General features: G+C 36.8%; 1 protein-coding gene across 2 annotated transcripts in view; it reads right to left on the bottom strand.

Annotated features, from left to right (window-relative positions):
* The window catches only part of PREX2 (phosphatidylinositol-3,4,5-trisphosphate dependent Rac exchange factor 2), a 291,158-nt gene that overhangs the window by 170,949 nt on the left and 96,345 nt on the right, over positions 1–23,864 (bottom strand). For both annotated transcript variants that reach the window (XM_068525808.1, XM_068525809.1), the window contains exons 7-10: positions 13,361–13,494; positions 9,723–9,826; positions 4,705–4,854; positions 1,893–2,037 (exon numbers count right to left, since the gene is read on the bottom strand). In XM_068525808.1, the coding sequence (XP_068381909.1) occupies positions 1,893–2,037; positions 4,705–4,854; positions 9,723–9,826; positions 13,361–13,494 (533 nt within the window). The remainder of the gene's footprint in view (positions 1–1,892; positions 2,038–4,704; positions 4,855–9,722; positions 9,827–13,360; positions 13,495–23,864) is intronic.

Raw genomic sequence — 23,864 nt, 5'->3', positions numbered from 1 at the left:
TGGTGTGACTCTCTTGTAAGTGGGCACATGATCTGGGGACTCTGGAAGTTATGCCCATGAAGTTGTTACGAGAAAGAGCGTCTTCTTTGCAACATGGGACTTAGAAACCAAGAGGGGCTCACAGCTGCTCTTTCCCTTGCACAAGAACCTTCACTTGGGGCACAGCCAACACAAGCAACTCTAGCTTGCTGGCAGCTGTGTGTCCTACTGGGAGGGCCACCCCACTGAAGAAGAGGCCCCCTGCTGCCCTGAAAGCACTGGGTTTCCTGGCCTGTATTCTAATGGGGTTGGGATTGGTGTGGCCTATGGTGAGCTTGTGTGTCTGCATAACTAATTAAGAAGACATGCTAAAATATAATGAACACTGCTGTATGTTACACATGAAAGTTAAGAGAGTAAATCCTGGGCTTCCCTGGTGGTGCAGTGGTTGAGAGTCCGCCTGCCAATGCAGGGGACACGGGTTCGAGCCCTGGTCTGGGAAGATCCCACATGTCGCGGAGCAACTGGGCCCGTGAGCCACAACTACTGAGCCTGTGCGTCTGGAGCCTGTGCTCCGCAACAAGAGAGGCCACGATAGTGAGAGGCCCGTGCACCGCGTTGAAGAGTGGCCCCCGCTCGCCGCAACTAGAGAAAGTCCTCGCACAGAAACGAAGACCCAACACAGCCATAAATAAATAAATAAATAAATAAATTTAAAAAAGAAAAAAAGAGAGTAAATCCTAAGAGTCAGCGCAGGGAAAAAAATGTTTTTCTACTTCTTTAACTTTGTATCTAAATGAGATAATGGATGTTCACTAAAGTTACTGTGGTAAACCTTTCATGATGTAAGTCAAATCATTATGCTGCACACCTTAAACTTATACAGTGCTGTATGTCAGTTATATCTCAATAAAACTGGAAGAAAAGGAAAAAAAAAAAACAAGACATTCTGGTAGGTATTACAGGTAAGCACTACAATCATTTCCATTGTTAGAGAGGAAAGAGAAATTTAACTCTCCCCAATCTCTCAACTAGGCAGTGGCAGGACCAGACTTGAGTGGGGACAGTCTGATTGTGAAGTCTGGGCTATGAACCACCTCTCCAGTCTACTTTTATAGCGTTGACATTGGCATTTACTAGCTGTATGAACGTGGGCTGGTCACACTCCCTGATCACTAGTTTCTGAATCTTTAAAAAATATAAGGTTTTTAACTCCTAAGTATGTATTGGAGGACTGGAAATAATTATCGGAAGAAGCCAGCACAGAGCCAGCCGTAAGCAGAGCTACCTGAAGGCATCCATCCTGCCCTCCAGCTCTGCCTGCTCAACCCACCAGGGATTCCCACTTACAGCCCTGCAGTCGGCTACAGAAACCAAAGGACATACAATCAATCTGCTCTGGGCTGAACAACCAAGCGACCTCCTTGCCTGTTCCTCTGTGCCTGGCCCCTCGCGTGACCCACTTTTTCAGACTCTCCACCTATATCCCTTCATCCTTAGCCCAGCTGTCTAAATTCTGAATTAACTGGTAGTGTAGACTGTGTGTCCTTCATTGTAACTGACTCTCAGGCCCTGTATTCAGTCCTTGCCGGACTCTGTCCCTACAGGCAAACCCGCCTGCCCGCCCGCCCCTGCCTGACCCCAGCCTCTGCTTCACCCCTGAAATACGGTATATCAGAAATTACTCAAGTCGTGGATGAGTGGATGAATGCCTTAACTTTTCTGGTCAGGATTCCTGGCTCTATGTCCACTCCCTCATCCCACTATGGTCCAGGAAATGCTGATAGTAAAGAAAGATTCAAAAAACACTTAGGAGAATATTTTTTAGAGAAAAATGAGTAACTAAAAGAAAGTTAACACATGAGATCATGAAAATATGAAAGAAATACATGCATCCAGACTACCAACCCTACCTTCCAAGAAAGCATTTAGGGAACGTAGTCAGTTTTCTTTTTCTGTCTTTGATCAGATTTCCTTGTTTGCACATCATTTTATAAAGTTTCTCACCCTGTTCAGAGATCATTACCCAGGTGTCTTGCTCCATTCCTAATTTTAAACCTATCGAAAATGAAACACAGGACAGGTAACTGAAAAAGTCTCTTCATTCGTTCATGCCTTCGTTAAACAAACATTCATTGCGTGTCTACCCCGTGCTGGGGGCTGTGGATACAGAGCTCCTATGATAGGGCCCTGGTTGTCAAGAAGCTCATGGGGTACCAGGGAGACAGTCAAGGCAAGATGCCCGGGGCCATATGGCACCTTTGGGCAAACTGTGCCCCAGAGGCACACAGTTTGGCCAGTGGAGGAACAGCAGCTGTATCTCAGACGCTACTGAACCCCTTCTGTAGGACTAGATCAGCGCAGCTGGACACGGTGGCCCTGGAGACAGCCTTAGAGGGAAAACTGTGCTACAGTAGAGATGTATTCAGAGAACTTTGCCTCTGAGAAACAATAGGAAAAGTTTCACAGAAGGGCAGTTGTTTGAATGCACAAGTATGAACAGGATTTCCAGAGAGAGAAAGTATTCACGAGGGCCTCTGAGGGAAGCAGCACGGAGCCCTGGGTTTCAGGTGACAGGACAGGAGGTGGAGGGGTGAGCAGGGTCCATACTCAACTGCAGTCTCAGCGTATTTCACTCCTTCGGTACTGGGAGAACGTCTACATGTTTTAACCAGAGGGAGGGGGAAGGCAGAGTAATGAAGGAAAGGAAGTTTTGTTGCTTTGGAAACAAAGCTCAGAGGACAGTGTAGGGAACAAACTGAAAGCGGGAGGGTTTAAAAAGACGGAGACATTTAGGAGGGACCCGCCAAAGTTCAGGTAAGCTCAAGTCTCTGTAAACAATAGCAGGTTTGGATGTTCAGGTGGAGTCCAGGGGTCAGCTGATTAAGTGAGCATGGAGCTCCAGAGAGATGACAAGGCTGGATATAAAGATTGAGAACCTGGAAGTGCAGAGTGGAAGTTAATCTGATGGGAAGAGACAACGCAGAGCAGGCAAGGAAGTTTAGAGGTGACCAGTGCCAAAGGGGAAATCCTGGGAACACTGACAATCAGCAACTGGGACTGATGAAGAACTGTGGCAGAAGAAGAAGAAATTCTTGGATTATTTTTAGTCTTCTAGCTACTAAATTCCTTACTAAAATTTTTTTCTTTACTATGGAGAAGCCATTAACATTGGTCAGTAATAGTGAGTAAGAATAGAGCCTGTTAACATAAGCAGTTATAGAATGTGCTTTCTTTCTTCCTTTTTTTTCTTTTCTTTTCTTTTTTTGGTCTTAGGGGTATTTACATGCATAGCCATTCTGAGAAGAGTTAAGGTTCAACTTGATGAAAAATTCAATTTACCTTCTAAATGATTTGTTATGCTATTTGAATTGACTGCTAGATTCAACAAAACTTAAAGAGCCAATAATGCATTCATGATCTCTGCTTTAAATTTTTCTGTCTGGTTCTTCATCTAAGATCAGTCAAAGGAGTAAGTATTTTTAAATGTTTTGGAGATACTTATAAAAAGGTATGCTATGAATATTTTAATCAAGGTAGAAACTCTCTACACCCTTCATGGGGAAATACCTAAAGATGGGAGGAAGCAGCTCTTTGTGTTCCAAAATTTCATCACCAATGAGATATTTTTACCTAGATCTCTGAGAAAAGGAATAAACACTGTCACGTTTCTCATCAATTATTTGGTATAGAAAATAGTAGTTATACAAGCATTTCTATTTCCTAGCTGAATTACAGAAATACGAGTACTTGCAGATAAACTTCATACAACTGAGTATCACCAGACCAAATACTGTTTGCAAACCTTGATAAAAACATGAAGTGAATTTGAGCTAGGCCTCCTTGTGTGAACAAGCTCCTTACTGCGTTACATTACATTCAGTGGCATTATAACAATATTAAAAAGTTAATATTCATCCAAATTGCCTTATTTTATAATTAGAATACCAAAATATGTGGCCTAGGAATTTTCAGTGTACTGTTAAATGTACAGGGAGCAATTGTTGCAGGCCCCACAGCACTGCATTATATTATTAAAGCATGTTTCTTAAAGGAAAACTCTATAATGATGCTTTAGAAATGGCAAGAATAAAGTGCAAAGAAAATGGAACAAATTTTAAAGCAGGTGAAACTATTTGCTGTAAACTGAATGTCTGTGTGCCCCCAAATTCCATATGTTGAATCCTAATACCCAATGAGATGGCATTAGGAGATAGGGTCTTTGGGGATTAGCTCATGAGGGTGGAGTTCTCACGAATGGGATTAGTGCCCTTATTAAGGAGACCCCAGAGAGCTTTCATCTCTTCTGCTAGGTGAGGACACAGTGAGTACATGGCCATCCATGAAACAGGAAACAGCCCTCACTGGATACTGAATTTTGGTCTTCCCAGCCTCCAGAACTGTGAGAAATGAATTTCTGTTGTTTATAAGCCACCCAGTCTAGGGTAATCTGTTACAGTAGCCTCAGTAGACTAAGACACTATTTAAAAGACACCGCTAGCCACAATATAATTATTTTGCTAACTATATAAGGTTTTCTTTAACTTTATTTCAGTAACAACATTGGAAGTATTCAAAAAGTATTTTAGCCTGGGCTTACATCACATAGTTAATCTAAGTGAACATCAGACACCATCTACTTTCTCATAACTTTTGCCCATTTTCTGCTTTCTTGTTAAATTCGAACCTTCACAAAGTATAATAATGCCCAATTCATACACCCACCTTTCCGCCGTTCTCTTTCTTTCAAAATAGCTTCAAACCATTCATGTTTCTCTTCAGGTGTTTTTGCCATACACACAAACCATTTATTTTTGGCTGTGTTATGTATCTTCCACCCATTAACAACAATGTGTCCACTGCTGTGGAAGTCAGCTGAAAATTAATAGGTAAAGGTGAATGAACAGATATAATATATATTCGAGTAACGCAATCATTCAAAAAAGGTCCAAAACCATTGAATTCTTCAAAATACCTTTGCTTTATATATGTGTATTGAAGACCATACAAATTTTAAAAATTGAAGAAACATTTATATATTAAATGCAGTCAGACCTCAATAATGGAACATTTCTAACTCACAGCATTAACATATTACAGGAAATTAACCACCCAAACTCATTAACATTCCTTTCCTCTATGTCCAAAAATATTGTTCAAGTTCCTAAAGCAATAAAACTTTTTTTTAAGATTTTTTTTAATGTAGACCATTTCAAAAGTCCACATAAAAAGAATTTATTGAATTTGTTACAATACTGCTTCTGTTTTATGAAAGAAAAAATTCTTCTTTGTGAATTCACATTTAATTGTCTTTTTCTAGATCTCACCATAATTTTGGCTAAACTGACATCCTGGATTTGAAAATGTCATCAGCAAACCCTTTCTGGCAGCTCCCTACCTTTCAGGCAGAGAATAGACATTAATTGTAACCAGGCTTTACTGGCATGAGAGTCTGCAAAGCAAAGACTTCAAGACAGAAACACATACGACAAATGCCTGAATCAGCATCTGCATCAATTAAAGTGACATCTTCCATTGTCTCCCTCGAGAGACACTAAGAAGCTATGGTGGATTATAGGAGGTAAGCCACAGAACATAAAAGGTTGTGGCACTACACCTGTTTTTGTTTGTTTGTTTCTTTTGATCTATTTTATTTGCTAAATTCTGAGTAGAGGAAGAAATGGTTTGGTACTCATTCTCCCAAAATCTGGTTCTCATAGTCTTTTAGCTCCGAAATCACCATAAGTTATCTGTGAACAGAATGTTCCAAAAACGCATTATTGAATGATTCTGTCTAGGTGGGGGAGAGGGCTACTTTAAAAATTCCAGGTTACATTTGAGCCAGGATAGGATTATATTATATATATATTATGTTAGATATTCTTCTAGCCATAATCTCATGAATACTCAATAACAATTTCTGTTAATATGGAGATTTAACCTGACAGAGGATTTTCCCTTATAAAGAAATTACCATCTGTTTTTAAAAGGAATTTTTGTACTTTTCTTCTTAACTTTACATATTTAATCATATTCACAATGCATACAAAATAGCAGAACCTAATAATACATGTCAGATAAGCATCATTGGAATTAGTAAGGTAAAAAAAATTATTATTGTAGTTCCTAATTAGACCACCATCCCTCCTTAATATCTATAAAAATAACCAATTGAGAATTTAGGATAAATTGCTGGAAAAAAAGATCAAATTATACGTGTTTCCACACCCCCCTCCCGCAAGCTGTCACCTTACAAGGCCAGTATCACAAACAAGAACAAGCTCTTCAGATTCTCTCCCCTCTTCGAAAACCAGGCAAAGATTGCTAAGTGAACCGTAGCACTGCAGCTTAAAAGATCCCACATTCCCACTAGCGTTATTACCCCTTTACCCATACTCTAGACAAAGAAAACCACAAGAGCCACATGCAGCCTGCAGTAATAAAACATTAGACTTACTTTAAAATGAGCATAATGTATTCCGCCCACAGTATATAGGGGAACTCAAGTTCAAGTGCCAAACTCACCAGAGTGATGCTTCTGACCTTGTAGAGTAAGTGTCCTGGGCAAGCCACCTCTGTAACCTTCCTTTCCTCCTGGGATTACTTGAGCCTGGGACTGCCCTCTTCACACCCCGCTGACTTTTCCTCCAATATTTTTCATTAGCAGCCATTTCTTAGCTCAAAAGCCTTTGGTAGCTCACCACTGAATCAAGTCAACACATGTAGGCTTGCTTTAGAGATTCTCCCTAGACCGACTCCACCCTACTAGCCAACTCCATTTCCCACTACATTCCAATGTGTTCCCACCACTCTTCTTGTCTGCTGCTTTCCTTCTTGTCCTGAGAATATTCATGTGTCCCCCAAGCCAAGGCTCTCATCAAGCTATCCTGCTCTACTCTCTGCCTCATGGACCCTTACTTCTCTTTAATATGTACCCACATATTCCAGGAAGCCCTGCCTGACCACTCCAGCCTGTGTGTTCAAACTTCCCTCGGAAACTGTACAACTAAAGTCAGAACCAGCATGTGATTGCACATGGCTACTGTTTCATGTACAAAGAGCAAGATCATCAGCTGACCATAAAATCTACTATCCCAAATAACAGATTAATTGCTGTATCAATATAAGGTTTTCAAAGAACAGTTGTATCACCTAATTATTTACAATGAAAGGATAATGTTCCTTTTCAACATTTATGTGCTAGCTGTTTTCTATCATGACAATTTAAAAAATCATAAGCAATTTAAAACACATATACACACGTGTATATATATGTATGCATACACATATATGTAATACATACAATAGACCTCAAAGTGTAGTGTAAGTATTTTGTAACGATATCATAGTTACTAAATTATCAATGTTGTACAAAATAAGCAATTTATTTTTATTTATTTCAAAGGGCTTAGTGATATATAAACAGCTTCATAATTTTAATCATAGTACCTATCTCAATATCCTCATTTAACAAAATAAGAATTAAACTTATTTATGAAGAACACCCTCATTAAAGATCACAGAAAAGTCCAACAATGCCTTTCCTTAAGTAGGAATTTTAAAATATTTTTTGAATGAAAGAACAAATAATTTATTCATTGCCAGCAAACACAGAAATCTGTAAGTTTCAGTGGATCTAAAATATTAATTTTATAGGAAGTGTCAAGAAGAAATGGAATTAAAACTGTCATTCACTAAGTGTGGAATATCCAAGTTCAACAGTCTCTAGTCACTGATTGTTTTTTTAAAAAAAAAAAGAAAAATCCAAGAGGCAGCCTTGAACAAGTCACTAATTATTTTGAAGCTATCCAGTTTGCAAATTCCTTACTCTTAATTCCGCAAAGGTTTATACAATGAGATGGGGTTTTTCTAAAACTGATACAACTAACTATAAATCTCATGGGATAGTGTGGTATCCTTTCAATAACTTGCATTTTAATAAGATAAACAATAGCCAAGTATTGTATTGTTAGGCTAGAAAACAGAAGAAACTGCCAGAATATATTATTTAAAACATCAAGAAATTGGTGTCTAAGTAATGTATTTAACCTGAATTCTGGTGATCAGCAGTGGGAATGCATAAATTTCTAAGAGAAATTTTTAAAATTACAATACACTCACATTATAAGTATTTAATGTTGAGAAAATTATTTTTTAGAATAAATGTTTGATTTTGTCAAACAATAAAAGAACACTTTTCTGGCATCCAAAATAACATATGACATTATTTATGGGGAAAAAAATGTTTCTAATTTTTCCTTTTAAAACTCTAAAAAGTAGCTTCCCCATTGACCTTTTTAAATTCCCAAAACAGTGCCTCAAATTAATAACACTGAAAATTTAAGTGTATCAGAAAACAGCGGGCTTCCCTGGTGGCGCAGTGGTTGAGAATCTGCCTGCCAATGCAGGGGACACGGGTTCGAGCCCTGGTCTGGGAGGATCCCACATGCCGCGGAGCAACTGGGCCCGTGAGCCACAACTACTGAGCCTGTGCGTCTGGAGCCTGTGCTCCGCAACAAGAGGGGCCGCGATAGTGAGAGGCCCGTGCATCGCGATGAAGAGTGGCCCCCACTTGCCGCAACTAGAGAAAGCCCTCGCATAGAAACGAAGACCCAACACAGCCAAAAATAAATAATAAATAAATTTTTTAAAAAATTATTAAAAAAAAAAAGAAAACAGCTATTATATTCTCGGTACTCTTTTCAACATTGTAAAGTTATGCCACTTTTTAATTAAGAATGTATTAAATCCAGCTTACGAAACAATACAAGTTGTTAAGGTAACTATGGTTTATCTGTTTAATTGACTGTTATGCAACAATAAAAACTATGTTTATTTGGTGACAAAACATGAAGATAAAGAGGACTATCATTAAGATAATGCTTTTATTTAAATGGAAAAGGATACAAAATTATAAAGTTCATGTTTCAAGTATTTTTTTACCTGTGCACCAAAGGAAAATTGAAGACATTTAAAAAAAATTTTCTCCTTTATTTGTCTTTGGTTGATAAGATTATCTACTATTTTTCACCTATTTTTCTGCAAATTCCAATTTTTTTAATAAGCAAAATTTAGTTTTATAAAAACAATGCATTCAGTATCTTAAATACATTCAAATATTTATATTAAAAATGACAGCTGAACCTTGCCTTTGAAATATCTATTCACTTTTCAAGAATACCTTAAGAATAAAGAATTTTCATCCTATCCAATTCAAATTTGACTACTGTATTGTAATCTATGGTTTGTCCAACACTGCACTACAGACCACATTTTAGAGGTCAAACATTCTCGCCCTCTGTCCAACCACACAAATAAACTAGTTGTCAGGACAGTATACAAATGATCTGGTGCTACTTTTTGAATGGCTTTCCAAGCCTGAACCATGAAAAGTAATTCTGGAGGTTCAATGTTTTCTTACGATAGCTCTTAAGCTGGATAATTTTAATAGCATCACGATCAAACAAATATGTACATTATGGACATTACTACTACTTTATGACACTCCCAGCTATTTTTGTATCTCTGTGTTTAATGCTAGGGTTTAACATGTTTCAGCCGAATATAATTTTCCATTTTATAAGCGTCCTCCTCTCCCTTATCTTGACTTTTTCCTGTGACTGCTCTACCTAACAAAGTATTTCTAAGCTGAAATTCACTGCAAATGAATTATTCAAGTGAAAAGTCTGTCTTACAAGGGAGTTTATTATTGGCATTCCATTTTAAATCTACCAATCACTTACCTGTGCCATCATCCACATTCTCCACTTCCATCACCTCTGTATTGATCCGGCCACGAAAAACGTACCGATGTCCATCGGTAGACGCTTTGCTGTTCTTCAACCGTCTTACAATTGAATGAAATCACAAAAACTTGGTTACTAAACTTAATGCAAAACAGTGTTAAAGCAATAATTCTTTGAAAAAGAGATACCAATGCAGTCAACAATGTCAAATGTTAGGCTCTTGGTATTTTTTACTCGTGTCTTCCCATTCATAACAGCACAGGTTGCTCTGTAAGATGTGACTTGTGTGCTAGTTTTTTAAATAAACTGAAGCTGTAGGCTAAGGACAACATACAGATAGGAGGGTAAATATGTACTTTTGCTCAATATATGACATCAAAGATGCCTAATCAAACTCTGACGGACACTAAAAGTTGGTTATTTACAATTTCATTTGATTTATTTCACCTTCATTTCTCATTTATCAGTAACCAGCTGGTAATTCCTGTTTTTTCAATCCCTGGTGAAATTCAGTTAATACTTATGATCCTTCTTCAAAGAAATTTGACTGTGCTGGAGGTTATTAAGCATTATCTAGCCGTAAAATATTTCCCTATATTGTTTTTATGATATGATAACTGTATACTTGAGAGATAAGTCTCTCAATACATTTATAATCCTTCATAAAGATCTTATTTATTTTTAAAATAGTCCAAAACATTTCAAAATTTTGTGTATGGTACCAGCCTTTAATCTTAAAACCTATGCAACACAAAGTAAAAAAAAAAAAAAAAAAAAAAATCCAGGTTTACAGATGAACATTTGTAATAATGAATTAGGCAGTTATATATATTTATACTTGAATCATTAAGTATAAATGATGTATAAACATTAAGTATAAACATTCAAGTATGAGTGTTCATACTTGAACACTCAGGGATAGTGTTTTCAAAACTGGGTTTTTTAAATATATTAAATTAAAGAGGAAAGATTCTAAGAAATAATTCAAGAAGATCAAGTAATACCTCGTCATTCAAGAGACTTCAGTTGACCTGAACTATTCAATTTGACTCACTGACAAAAGTCTGCTAACAACTGAATATACTGAAATAATTATTAATGTATTGTGTTACACAGACACACTGAGCAAAAGTTAAGATGTCAAGTACACTAGTGCAGTGCTCCCTTCCCTCCTCTCCTTTGCATTTGACACCTGCCCTGGAGTGGAAGGGGGAGGTGAAGGGAGGGGATTCTCAAGGTGCTATCGTTCTCCCTGAGTTCCTTTAGAAAAGAGAGCATATTCCAGCTTACATGTCCTAAACCCTCATCAAAACTTCATAATCCTGCATCACCACTAAACAAAACTAAATTGATTAATTAATCTGACTGACGGTCTGCCAGCCCCAGGCCTTCACCATCCTGCACACCCATGTTCATTTTGAAAGCGACCTCTAAATGTCCTTTGTAGAAAGCCTAAATAACTGCTTTAAATTAAGGATTCAGGCCAGGTAGCTATGAAAGTTGGCATCACTGGAGGCCAAAGAGAGAAGAATGCAGAGCAGACGAACATGCAGGCAACTGCACCGTCTCTCAGGGAGGAAACAGTGTCACGGTGTCTTGCAAAAAAGAATTTCTTATAAGTTGGTACATCATACTTAAAATCAATCATATTTTTCAAAGCTTAATATCCTCAATAGCAGTTTTAGTCACAGGCAAATAATTATGGCATGTTTATATTTTTTTTATATATTATTATCAATATATATGTATACACACACACACACACACACACACACTATAGAATCTATCTTTGGGTCCCATTTTCCAAAGCATTAATTTTCTTTGTGATCTTGCTGTGACCTCTGTCCAGGTTTTTTATATTTTTCTTGACCTGTAGATATTAATACTCAAAATGAAATCCCAGTAAGTGTCTGACCAATACTGTAACACTTAGCTTAAATAAAGAGATCTTTGGTCCCTTCAGAAAATGACCCTATTGAAGTATGAAAATTGAAAAACCTTTGGTTTCAAAATAATTTTGCTCTATATTGTAGTGTTGAGTACTTGCATAACTTGATTCTGTCACTTCCCTCCTGATGAATTTTAACGGTCACCAGGATATGTGTACAGTAATGTCACAATAGCAGAAAAACTGGAAACAACCCTAAAGTCCATTGATAGGAGAATGAATAATTAAATTGTGATATATTCAACCAATGAAATCTTTTTTTTTTTTTCTTGGCCGCACTGCGTGGCATGTGGGATCTTAGCTCCCCGACCAGGGATTGACTCCATGCCCGCTGCATTGGAAGGTGGAGTCTTAACCAATGGACTGCCGGGTAAGTCCCTCAACCAATGAACTCTTATGCAGCAGTTAAAATGAATAAATTATTGCTACACACAGGAATATATAGTTTACAAACCATATTGTATACAAAATGTAAACTGCAGAAGACAATACACTGGGATACTATCTTACAAAGATCATAAACAAGCCAAAGGAAGCAATATCATGTTATATGTATCTAATATCGCACAATAAATTGTTTTTAAACTAGTTTCTCCTAAAATGAATAGCATCAGAAATATCCAGAGTTGGGGTGCCTAATCCAGCACTCTGGTCTTTAAAGAATGTAGCTGTAGAACTAAAGTAAAATCACCAGTCCCTGGCTCCTATAATTACAAAATTATGGAAGTTTCAGAAAAGGTTCAGTTTACTCATATTCTCTGAAAGATCTTTAGAGCTTAGAAAGTATATGGTAACGTAGATAAAGTATTCTAAAATGAATGAAACAGATGGTATATTCACACCATTCCAGTTCAGGAAGGGAATGGACATAATAGGTTTATTTAGTGATTTCCATTTTTAATCACTATGTATTTGGTCCACTTTCACTATACATACTTTAAGGCTATTTGCTAAACAGCATGATTTTAATTTTGTAAAACTTTTCCTATTGCTTACTTTATTTAACAATTACAGCTATGAGACCATGAAGGTTCACGTCATTTGTACACTGTTAATTTTGCAAAAGCTTTGGCCTTGGGGGCAGGCATATATATAAGGATGAGATAACTCTAATGAAGAAAAGATCTCATTCTCAAACAGATGCCTTTAATAATCGCACCTAGATGGATGTGTTAATTAATTCAATGGGGGAATCCTTTCACCATGTATACATAAATCATCACACTGTACACTTTATCTTACAATTTTGTCAATTATACCTCAGTAAAGTTGGGGAAAAAAATAATTGCACCTAAACAACTTGAATCACCTTATAATTTTTAAAAGAGTTTCATACAGGTAGAATTAACAGCTTCTTCTAGATCTTCCTAAAGCCCATTTGTACTAATCCCAATCTTGTTACCAAACACAAAAAATTTAGAAGAGCATATTACAAGAAATAAACAGGTTCATTTTCACGGATGGTAAAAAGGAATTTTTTAAAAAGCTCATTAAGATAGAAAGACAGCAATTTAATTATCTCTTGGCTCTAATCCTAACCCGTTCCCTTTCTTCAACGTGCAAGGAGAAGAAGCTAAGAGTATGTGGAAGTTTACTGATGAGGTCATGAGTTCCCGGGAACAGAGGAAAGGCTGAACATGTGCGATAGATAAACAGTTTCTGAACTATTACCTGTCTATATTCTTACCTGTGTTTTCTTTTGCAATACACCAAAAGGTTATCGAAAAGAAAAAACACCCGTTCTTGAATATTTCCAGAAGAAATTTTTAATAAGACTCCACACATTAGCATTTCAGTACAGGCGTCGGTAATGTTGGACCCCTAAGTCAGGAAAAATGGAGAAAGTAATGTCTGATTACTTAACAGAAACTTTCGTGTGTAATTCTTTTTTCTCCTTAAAAGTGGTTTGTTTTTATTTTAAGATGCAATATATGGACAGGATAAAAGTTCAAACAGTATAAATATTTATACACTGAACGTAGGTATCCTTCCCTCCCAGTCTCCTCCTGGTCAGTAACACTAAATACAGCTACTCTTAAGAGAGTCTATGTCTCCTTTTAGCTGTTTTATTTATGTATGCATACACAGCATACATGACACATTTCACCTTTGTTCTCTAAAAAGGAGATGATTTCAAACTAACTCATAACATTAATGTCCCTAATATTCCTTTCATCCTCCTCCTTGCTTTCCCTGGTCTGGAAAAAGAGCTCCATGAACAGATAGCAAAGTACATGAAATTGTCTAAACGTTTAGCAGGTCTCAATTTATATACAGTCATCCCTTTGTATCCGTGGGGGATCACTTCCAAGACCCCTGAAGATACCAAAATCTGAGGGTGCTCAAGTTGCTTAAGTAAAATGGCATAGTATTTGTATATAACCTATGACCCTCTTCCTGTATATTGTAAATAATCTCAAGATTACTTCTAAGACCTAATACAATGTTAATGCTATGTCACAAATACAATGTAAATGCTATCTAATAGTTGCTGGTGCAAGTTTTGTTTTTTGAAACTTTCTGGAATTATTTTCCCTGAGTATTTTCAATCTGAAGTTGGCTAAATCTTCAGATGCGGAACCCGCAATACGGAGGGCCATCTGTATCCACTTCTAGGATGGAGAGGAAGAAAAAAGAAGAAATAAAAAGAAAAAAATCTATGTAAAGAGAACAACATTCCATAGCACTCTTGCCACAGTTATTAATAGTTGCATTGGCAAACTCATTCACTAAATAAACCTTCATTGAGTGCCCACAAGGTCATATGATTAGTGACAAAACTGATGCTTAAAACAAGTGCTTACCATTGGAAGTTGAAAGGAACCACAAGAGGGAAGGAGCCTGGGTCCCTGAAGTATCAAAAAAGGAAAACTGGGACTCCCCTGGTGGTGCAGTGGTTAAGAATCCGCCTGCCAATGCAGGCGACATGGGATCAAGCCCTGGTCCAGGAAGATTCCACATGCCACAGAGCAACTAAGCCCGTGCACCACAACTACTGAGCCTGCGCTCTAGAGCCTATGAGCCACAACTACTGAAGCCCACAGGCCTAGAGCCCATGCTCCGCAACAAGAGAAGCCACTGCAGTGAGAAGCCTGCACACCAAAATGAAGAGTAAGCCCCCGCTCACCGCAACTAGAGAAAGCCTGCGCGCAGCAACAAAGACCCAATGCAGCCAAAAATAAATAAATAAGTAAAAATAAATAAATTTATTTAAAAAAAAAAAGGAAAACTGCCCACTGAGCAGAACACACACATTGGGTTGTTGTGTGAGCTGATCAAAAACACCTATTTTGAGCCATTATAAATGTTGTAGTCTATTCTTTTCTACAACCTAGACTAGCATAACTAATGCCCTGAGTCACTGAGTTGGACCAAAAACAAGGAAATTTTCAGTAGAGATCTGTTAAGTGTGCTCTTCAAGAATACTTCTGTTTTAAATATAAACATGCCTGGTCTCTTTAAATCCGGGAACAAATTTCTGATTCTTTTTAAACTTAATGCATTAATTTTAATTTTTGATATTTTAAACTCAGAACATTAATGTTAATTTCATATTTTCACCATAACAATAGGTATAGTTTTTCTGATCACTTATAAAAATTTAAATTAAAAGGATAACTCATGTTAGGGGTTGGAAGATGCAAACTATTACATTTAGAATGGATAAACAACAAGGTCCTACTGCACAGCACAGGGACCTATATTCAACATCCTGTGATAAACCATAATGGCAAAGAATATAAAAAAAGACTGTCTACATGTGCATAACTGAGTCACGCTGCTGTACAGCAGAGACTGGCATAGCATTGTAAAGCAGCTATACGTCAATAAAATTATTTTTTTAATTAAAAAAATAAAGAAAATTTTTTAAAAAGATAACTCATATAACTATAATAAGAAACTTCCCGAAAGGGAAGTTAATTAAGACAGTGTTACCGTGTTAATCTAAGTATCTATATTACAAACACATTAAAAAAAAATTTTTTTTTAAAGATTGATTGATTGATTGATTGATTGATTGCTATGTTGGGTCTTCGTTTCTGTGCTAGGGCTTTCTCTAGTTGCGGCAAGCAGGGGCCGCTCTTCATCGTGGTGCGCGGGCCTTTCACTATTGTGGCCTCTCCCATTGAGGAGCACAGGCTCCAGACACGCAGGCTCAGTAGTTGTGGCTCACGGGCCTAGTTGCTCCGCAGCATGTGGGATCTTCCCAGACCAGGGCTCGAACCCGTGTCCCCTGCACTGGCAGGCAGATTCTCAACCACTGCGCCACCAGGGAAGCCCCACATTTTAAATTTTAAATACTTCCCTCTCTTCTTTCCTTTTGTCAAAAGGGTAGATATAGAAATAGAAATGGAGACCTGTGAAACATTTACACTATTTCATATACAGTGTCACGTGATAATTAAGCAAAAAATGTCATCAAATATCAATATAAATCCCAGTTTCAGTGGCAATGATTTCTAATTTATAGTGAATACCATCCTCCCTTAGAAAAAAATTAAGATACAATAGTATTAGAAATGTAAAAAATGTAAAAAAAAAGGAAACAATATTGATTTTTGCACAAGGGACCTACACAACCTTATGAAAAGTGGCTTTATTAGTAGCAGTTTTACAAAAGGTACAAAACACTTCACCTTAGACTATTCCATACAGCAGCCCATAAGTGCCAAGGCAGGAAAATAATTCATTACATTATAAAGGGTTATTGCCAATATTAGGCTAATTTTCATATTAACCAGTCTTCCAAGTAAGTTTCCCAAATTAAATATGTAGGTATTTATTTATAGATGTATTCCTAAATGAAAGAATTACTAACAATACATTTTCTGACTTGTTTGTGGTTATTATCTTTGTTAATAAATATAAGGAGAATTTAATGTGAATTTGAGCGAACTATAATGGCTAGAGGCCATTTATTCCATCCTCATATATAGCCTCCGGGGAGATACTGTCCAAGAAGAACTCATGGGGACCAATGTGTAAAACAGAAAGCGGATATATTATTCTTGATGATAACTGAAATACACGCTGAATGGTCCCATGAGTATGGCTAACACAATCTCCCTTTGTAAACTTAACCCATTTGAAAAGCCAAACATCAATAGAAAGAATCTTGGCAAGGTGGATTTAAGGGGAGTTTCTGTAAGCACTGGGCTAGGAGACTCTATCTACCACCTGGACAAGACTGTCCGAAGTCTATCTGTCTCTCTGTGTGCCTCTCCCTCCTAGACCTTTCTCTCTTTTCTCTACTTTCAATGCCAACAAGTCAAACATCTGATTGGCTCCTTTGATTCTGTAGCTATGTTCATATGCCTTCAAACCACTGTAGAAAAGGGATAATCGTGCTTAATGTATACAGTCAGAGTGAAAATTAATAAAGCAATATATGCAAAACTCCCGGCACATGCCTAACGCATAGAAAGGACGCAATAAAGGCTATTACAATTATGATTACTAGCATTGAAGGTGATCTGATTCTGCAGGATTCCTTCCTTTATTTCTGATCTCTGCTGTGTTTCACTTTATGTTGATTTTATGGTTTAGTTCATGAAAGACAATGTTATTTCTCAGGTCATTGAGGGTGGACACATCTTGTTGCCTCAGAGAACATCGACTCCTGCCTTGACAAAAAAAGGCCTTCCAGCTTGTATTTGGATACTTCCAGTAAAATTAAGCTCATTCCTTCATAAGATTCCATTTCTTTATTTAGTCTAATTATTAGAAAGGTTTTTCTTACTGTAGAGCCAAAATCTACCATGATTTTCACGCACTGACTATTTTTCCTCCTAGGAGTGGGTGGACATCCTCTTCGTGAAAGGCCGACCAATATCTGAACATAGCTAACATGCTTCCTTCTGCCTTCCAGGCTCTGTAACACCGTTGCCTTTTGACCATATGGCTTGATTTCAGAAACCTGGAAGATCCTGCTAGATCTCCTCTGGACCTTCTCCAGTTTGTCAGGGTTTCCCTTAACATGAACACCTCCAGAAGTGAATACAATCATTTGGATGTGAGCTGGCAAATGAAGAATACAGCAGTGATACTATTATTTCTCCAGTCCCCTACAATACATATATATTAATTTAGCATAAGGTTATATTAGCATATTTATGGCAACCTCATCCTACAATTGATTCAAAGTGCCCCTATAGTCAAAGTGCTCCCAGGTCCCTTTCCTCTAGCCTATACTTGAATAGCTTGACTTTTGATTCATTTAATCCAGATTGATATCACAGCAAGCTCTCAAAACTCTCACTAATATACAGATACATTATATTGAAGGCATCATCATAAGTTCCCATCAGCTCCTAGCTCCTGATCAAAACTCAGAATAAGATTAATTGACCTCTTCGAGGTCAACACTTCTTTCCATAAGCAACTCAAAGCATCTGCTTAATTATCAATTAATGCAATTTTATGGGGTAAGGACATCAAGCCCATATTGCCACAAATATACAAAGTATATCTGACAATACACACATAACACACACTTTACTAAATCCTACTGAGACGTTTCTATTACTGAGGTGATGTGTCTTTAATATTTAACAGCAGACTTCAACAATTAATACAGTATCACCTTTACTATCTTCTACCATAGTAATCTACTATCATCACATGAAATATCTTCATGAATAATTTAAATAATTCCTAGGGAAATGCTTATGTACTTAAAAAAATCTGTGTCAAAACATACAGATTTGTCTAAAAACCTCATTCTAAAAGAATGTCCACTGTGTCTTTGATTTTACCATGATTTAATCTGTGTATTATTTCCACGACAATGGTGACTAAAAATCATCAAAAATTTTTGAAACACAGGTACATACATTATTATAAATATTGAAGAAAATTTGGCCAAGTGTAGATACAGTCTCTCGTGTAATCACGATATGCCTCTCACTTCAAATTCATCCTATCTGCAAGCAGACACTTAATAAATGTCTGTTTTTGACTAATGTTGAGTCATATTTCTCCCTCACTTACATGATATAATCTACCTTTCTCTGTAGTGGAAAAAACAAAAACTCACAGCTTTGTCTGTGAAATGCATGAGGTTTATGATATTTTGAAAATTGTGTGCATTTTTTTTCATTATCTAGAAATGGCAAGAGAGTTTCTGGGGTTAGGGATAAAGAAGCGAAGCTACACAATTGAAATTGAATGACTGAAATTGAATGATTACAAACATCAGATTGCTAGGAAACAGTCAAGAGCACTAGAGTTTATCAAAATGAGCATGTCAGACAAATTAGCTAGAAAACAAAAAATGTGGAAGCAATAAAACAAGCTGGGCAGATTACTGGAAGAGAGCAAAGCCTCTAAGACAATGGTGCTCAAATTTCAGAGTTTGGAAGACACACCTGATGGGACGGTTAAAAACTTTTAGATTCCCTGGCACTATCCTCACAGATGGAAACTGAGTACATCTGGGGTAGGTCCCAGACCATTCCAGTAGATTCTGATACATTGTCGTATTCTGTCAACACTTGAAGCAACACTCCTTTGGAAGCCTGAGCTCAGGCGCTCAAGTGCACAGTATAGCAACCCTGCTAACGTGGAGATGAAGGTGAGCACAGGGCCCTGCCAGGTAGTCCCAGCTGCTTCCCAGAGCCCAGGACAGAAGAGATGTTTATCATATGTTACAGATCGCAGTTACACCTATGGTACATTTCATCATCACCGAATATTCAATAAAATCTGTATAATGTTATTTTACCTGGTTAGTATTTTATCTTCATTTTGAAAATTGATGCTAATTTTTAAATCTAGATATCTATTCTTTGGCCAATACAAATTTAGTCATTGAGCAACCATATATAATAAACACTGTGATCTAGAGGAATACTAAAGTCAGGTTTTTAATATTTCTACAATGTGCCAGGCAATGTGTTAAACATTTTCTCCTAATATAAATCTCCAGCAAGTCGGCCACTCCTAGTTCTAAAATTTTAAAAAGCGTGTTAATTTTATTAAATTAGCTTTGTAGACTGTTTCATGGGTCACTTTCTAGATGTCAGAGGCAGCAGATTATGGTATTGTGAAAAAATTGTGATCATGAAGAAAATAGTGCCCAAGAAAATAAGCTATTTTAACAGTGTAGTGATATATCATCAAACCAACATTTGAGAGGGAAGGTGTGAAAGAACTGTTTTTAAAAAATAAGAGGGCTTTGTGTAAATCATTAATTTTGAACTACCCTAAAGCCATTCCACATAATGTAATGTGTATCTGTACATATTTAATGAAGATATTTTTAAATAATGTTTTTACCCATATGATTTAGAGTCCTGCTGTCTTTTAGCAATTCCTTAAAAAATAACTAAAATAAGGTGATATCTCATTGTGGTTTTGATTTGCATTTCCCTGATGATTAGTGAGCATCTTGTTATGTGTCTGGTGCCCATCTATATGTCTTCTTTGGAAAAATGTCTATTCAGATCCTCTGCCCATTTTTAATCAGATTTTTTTGTTGTTATTGTTATTGAATTGTATGAGTTCTTATATATTTTGGATATTAACCCTTTATGGGGTATATGACTTGCAAATATCTTCTCCCATTCAGTAGGTTGCCTTTGCATTTTGTAGATGGTTTCCTTCACTGTGGAGAGGCTTTTGAGTTTGATAACTCCCATTTGTTTTTTTTTGCTTTTGTTTCCCTTGCTTTTGGAGTCAGATCCAAAAAAGCATCACTAAGAATGATGTCAAGGAGCTTACTGCCTAAGTTTTCTTCCAGGAGCTTTATGTTTTCAGGTCTTACATTCAAGTTTTTAATCCATTTTGAGTAAATTTTTGTATGTCACATAAGATAATGGTCCAGTTTTCCCAGCACCATTTGTTGAAGAGATTGTCCTTTCCCCCATTGTATACTCCTGCCTCCTTTGTCATAAATTAATTGACCATCTATCTGTGGGTTTATTTCTGGGCTCTCTATTTAGATATCACCTTACACCTGTCAGGACTAGGACTATTAACAAAAAGACAAGAAATAACAAGTGTTGGCAAGGATGCAGAGAAAAAGGAACCCTTGTACACTGTTAGTGGAAATGTAAATTGGTGTAGCCACTATAAAAAAACAGTATGGAGGTTCTTCAAAAAATTGCAAATAGATCCACTGTATGATCCAGCAATTCCACTACTAGGTACCTAACCCAAGAAAACAAAACCACTAATTCAGAAAAGATTTAGGAACCCCTATGTTAATTGCAGCATTATAGCCAATAGCCAAGATATGGAAACAACCTAAGTTTCCATCAATGGATGAAAGGATAAAGAAGATATGGTATATGTATATATAATAGAATACTACGCAGCCATAAAAAAGAATGAAATCTTGCCATTTGCGACAACATGAATGGATGTTGGGGGGTATTATACTAAGTGAAGTTAGTCAGAGGGAGAAAGACAGATGCCAAAGATTTCACTTATATGTGGAATCTAAAGAATAAAACAAACAAACATACAAAATAAAACAAAACCCAGACTCACAAATACAGAGAACAGATGGTGGTTGCCAGAGAGGAGGGTGGTCACGGAGGGGGACGAAATGGGCGAAGGGGATCAAGAAGTACAAACGTGCAGTTATAAAATACATAAGTTATGGGGATGTACTGTACCACATGGGAATACAGTCAATAATATTGTATTAACTTTGTATGGTGATAGATTGTAACTAGACTTACTGTAGTGATCATTTCACAATGTATGCAAACATCAAATCACTATGTCCTACACCAGAAAGTAACATAAAATTGTATGTCAACTATATCTCAATAAAAATTTATATACAAAATGTACATAATAGATTTTTGAAAGAGCCAAAATAATATACTTTTATCAAGATGATTTATCATTTTTAATTTGAATTTCCCTTTAGAAAGCTACATTTACCATGTAAAAATCAGAGACCGTTTGCTTGTGATGAATTACATATGTAGAATTAAATACAGCAAAACTCCAACTAGGAAATTACCTGCATGGTTCTAATCCTGACTGTTTTCATTAGACCAGGAAAGGAAGGTTAACTGGTAGGTCAAGGTAAGAAGTAATCATAAATAGATAACTGTGACCAGTGGTGGGAGATGTACCCACCAATATCCTCTCATTCCAAAAGCTTCTCTCTTTCTACCCCAAGCTGTGCAAACCTACTTATTCCTCCTCCATCACCACTGTCCAGCAGTGCTAAGGGTGAAAAGTAGTAAGGGAAACCCACCGTTAGACAGAGGAAACAGAATCTGTACTACAGAAATTTACAAAGACTTTACAAAGACTGAATTTCAAACACTTGCAGGGTGTTCAACTTTAACACAAAAAAAGTGAAAAATCTTGCATGGTACATTTGTGAACCATAAACAAGAACAGGGTGCTAAAGAGGATTAGAGAACATCAAAGTAGCAGGATAATGAAACAAATATTGGACTCTGAACAGAACCACGTCAGAATCATTGGCATGAACCAAAGGCGCCGAAACATAGTGAGAAGACAATGACAATTAATACATAACTACGAGCTAATTATATCTGCATTCAATTACAGTCAACCAGCTATGTATCAGACGCTGTCCTAGATGCTGGGGACCCATAACATGAGACATGACCCCTGCTCCCAAGAAACACATATACTAATGGAGAAACAGATATGTAAACACAGAATTAAATGCCGTGTGATCACAGCTATAATTTAACATTAATAAAATGAGAGTTGGCATGAATTAACAGTGATGAATATCAGGGATGATGGCTGTGTTTATGATTATGTATGTTTATTATTAAACATTTATTCATACAGTTCATTCCATGCTGTGGTTTCAGGTTTCAATCATTTTCCAGTAATTTTCTTTGTCAAATTTATGAAGGACACCACTTAAATATCACTTCCCAATATGGTTAAGAGAGCAATCAAATGGATGGATCCAACAATGACTTCAGACATACGCACTGGGACCCAGAGGCGTCCATGTGGGCAACACACCTCACCAAGGTCCACTTCTTTTTGTGTGTGTCTCGTGTTACAAGATCCAGCAAGAAAATAATAACAATTCAGAGTCTAATTTAAGAAGTTGAATGATTTTTGAATCTATAATTTGAGGTATATAAGGGGCTGCCAATTATAAGGTCAGCATACATGAAAAATGAATTTCAAAGCATCATCACAGAATGTAAGGTGGAAGCATGATGAATTTCATAAGGGGACACATTAGATGCCAAAGCAAGCTTTCAGAAGGTGATAATAGCCAAAAAAGACAATCAGAAGCATGTACGTTTATTTTCTGGTTTTATTCTAATTTCCAGTGTTCCTTCAAACATTGCAATCATGATTTAGGAAGAACTGTAATGACAGAACAAATCGCCTCCTCTCAATAAATCCAATAAAAATAATACTGCTAAACCATATCTAGACTGTTTGAAAGGGTACATCTTTTTTATGTCAACAAGTTCTCTTAATGTAAGTTGCATAAGGGTTCATGACTGACATCTTACAGCTATGAGGTGGCAAAAATCATTGTCAAATGAAACTGGTCACTAATTATCTGACCCCAGTATCAGCTCTCCCTGCTTCACACCAGGGTCTATCTAACTCATCTGGTCAACTAAATGCTGAATGTCAGTATCAGAAAAACACAGACTGACTGCAGAGAGAAACCATAATCTTGGAAAAGATAAAAGATGACAGGCCTTGGAACTTCCCCACTCACACATATACAAGGCATTGGCAGATGAAGGTCTATCAGAGCTAGACCCATTCATGATGGGAGAAAAGAAAAATGACTTGAATGACAACGAGATAGGTGTTTCATAAGAGAACAGTTTCAATACCAAAGGAGTCTCTTGAGAAAATTAATGAAGCATTTGAATATTCTTTCAAAAAAATCTTTTTAAAATACTAGGAAAGTCAAACATGAAATGAAGAATATCATATTGTTTCATCATAGAGTCTTGTCATAAAATGTATGTCCCCACCCACCCCAAAAAAGACTAAGCATTTGATTCACTCTTTTTGAGATTCAAATTATTAACTGAAATAAAAACCTGAATTCCGTTACATATTAGATTAGCTAAAACAAACTAATAATATAACTTTTCATTTTACCACGATAAAGTCCCAATCAAACTTTCCTCCTCTCCCACTTTTTATAAAATTTTGGTCTCCTTTCTAAGTGAATTCACTTTCAATGGTTGTCTTCCTAA

The sequence above is a fragment of the Eschrichtius robustus genome, chromosome 17 (genome assembly GCF_028021215.1).
Source record: "Eschrichtius robustus isolate mEscRob2 chromosome 17, mEscRob2.pri, whole genome shotgun sequence".
Taxonomy (NCBI): Eukaryota; Metazoa; Chordata; class Mammalia; order Artiodactyla; family Eschrichtiidae; genus Eschrichtius; species Eschrichtius robustus.
This window is presented reverse-complemented; position numbering and strand designations above follow the sequence as displayed.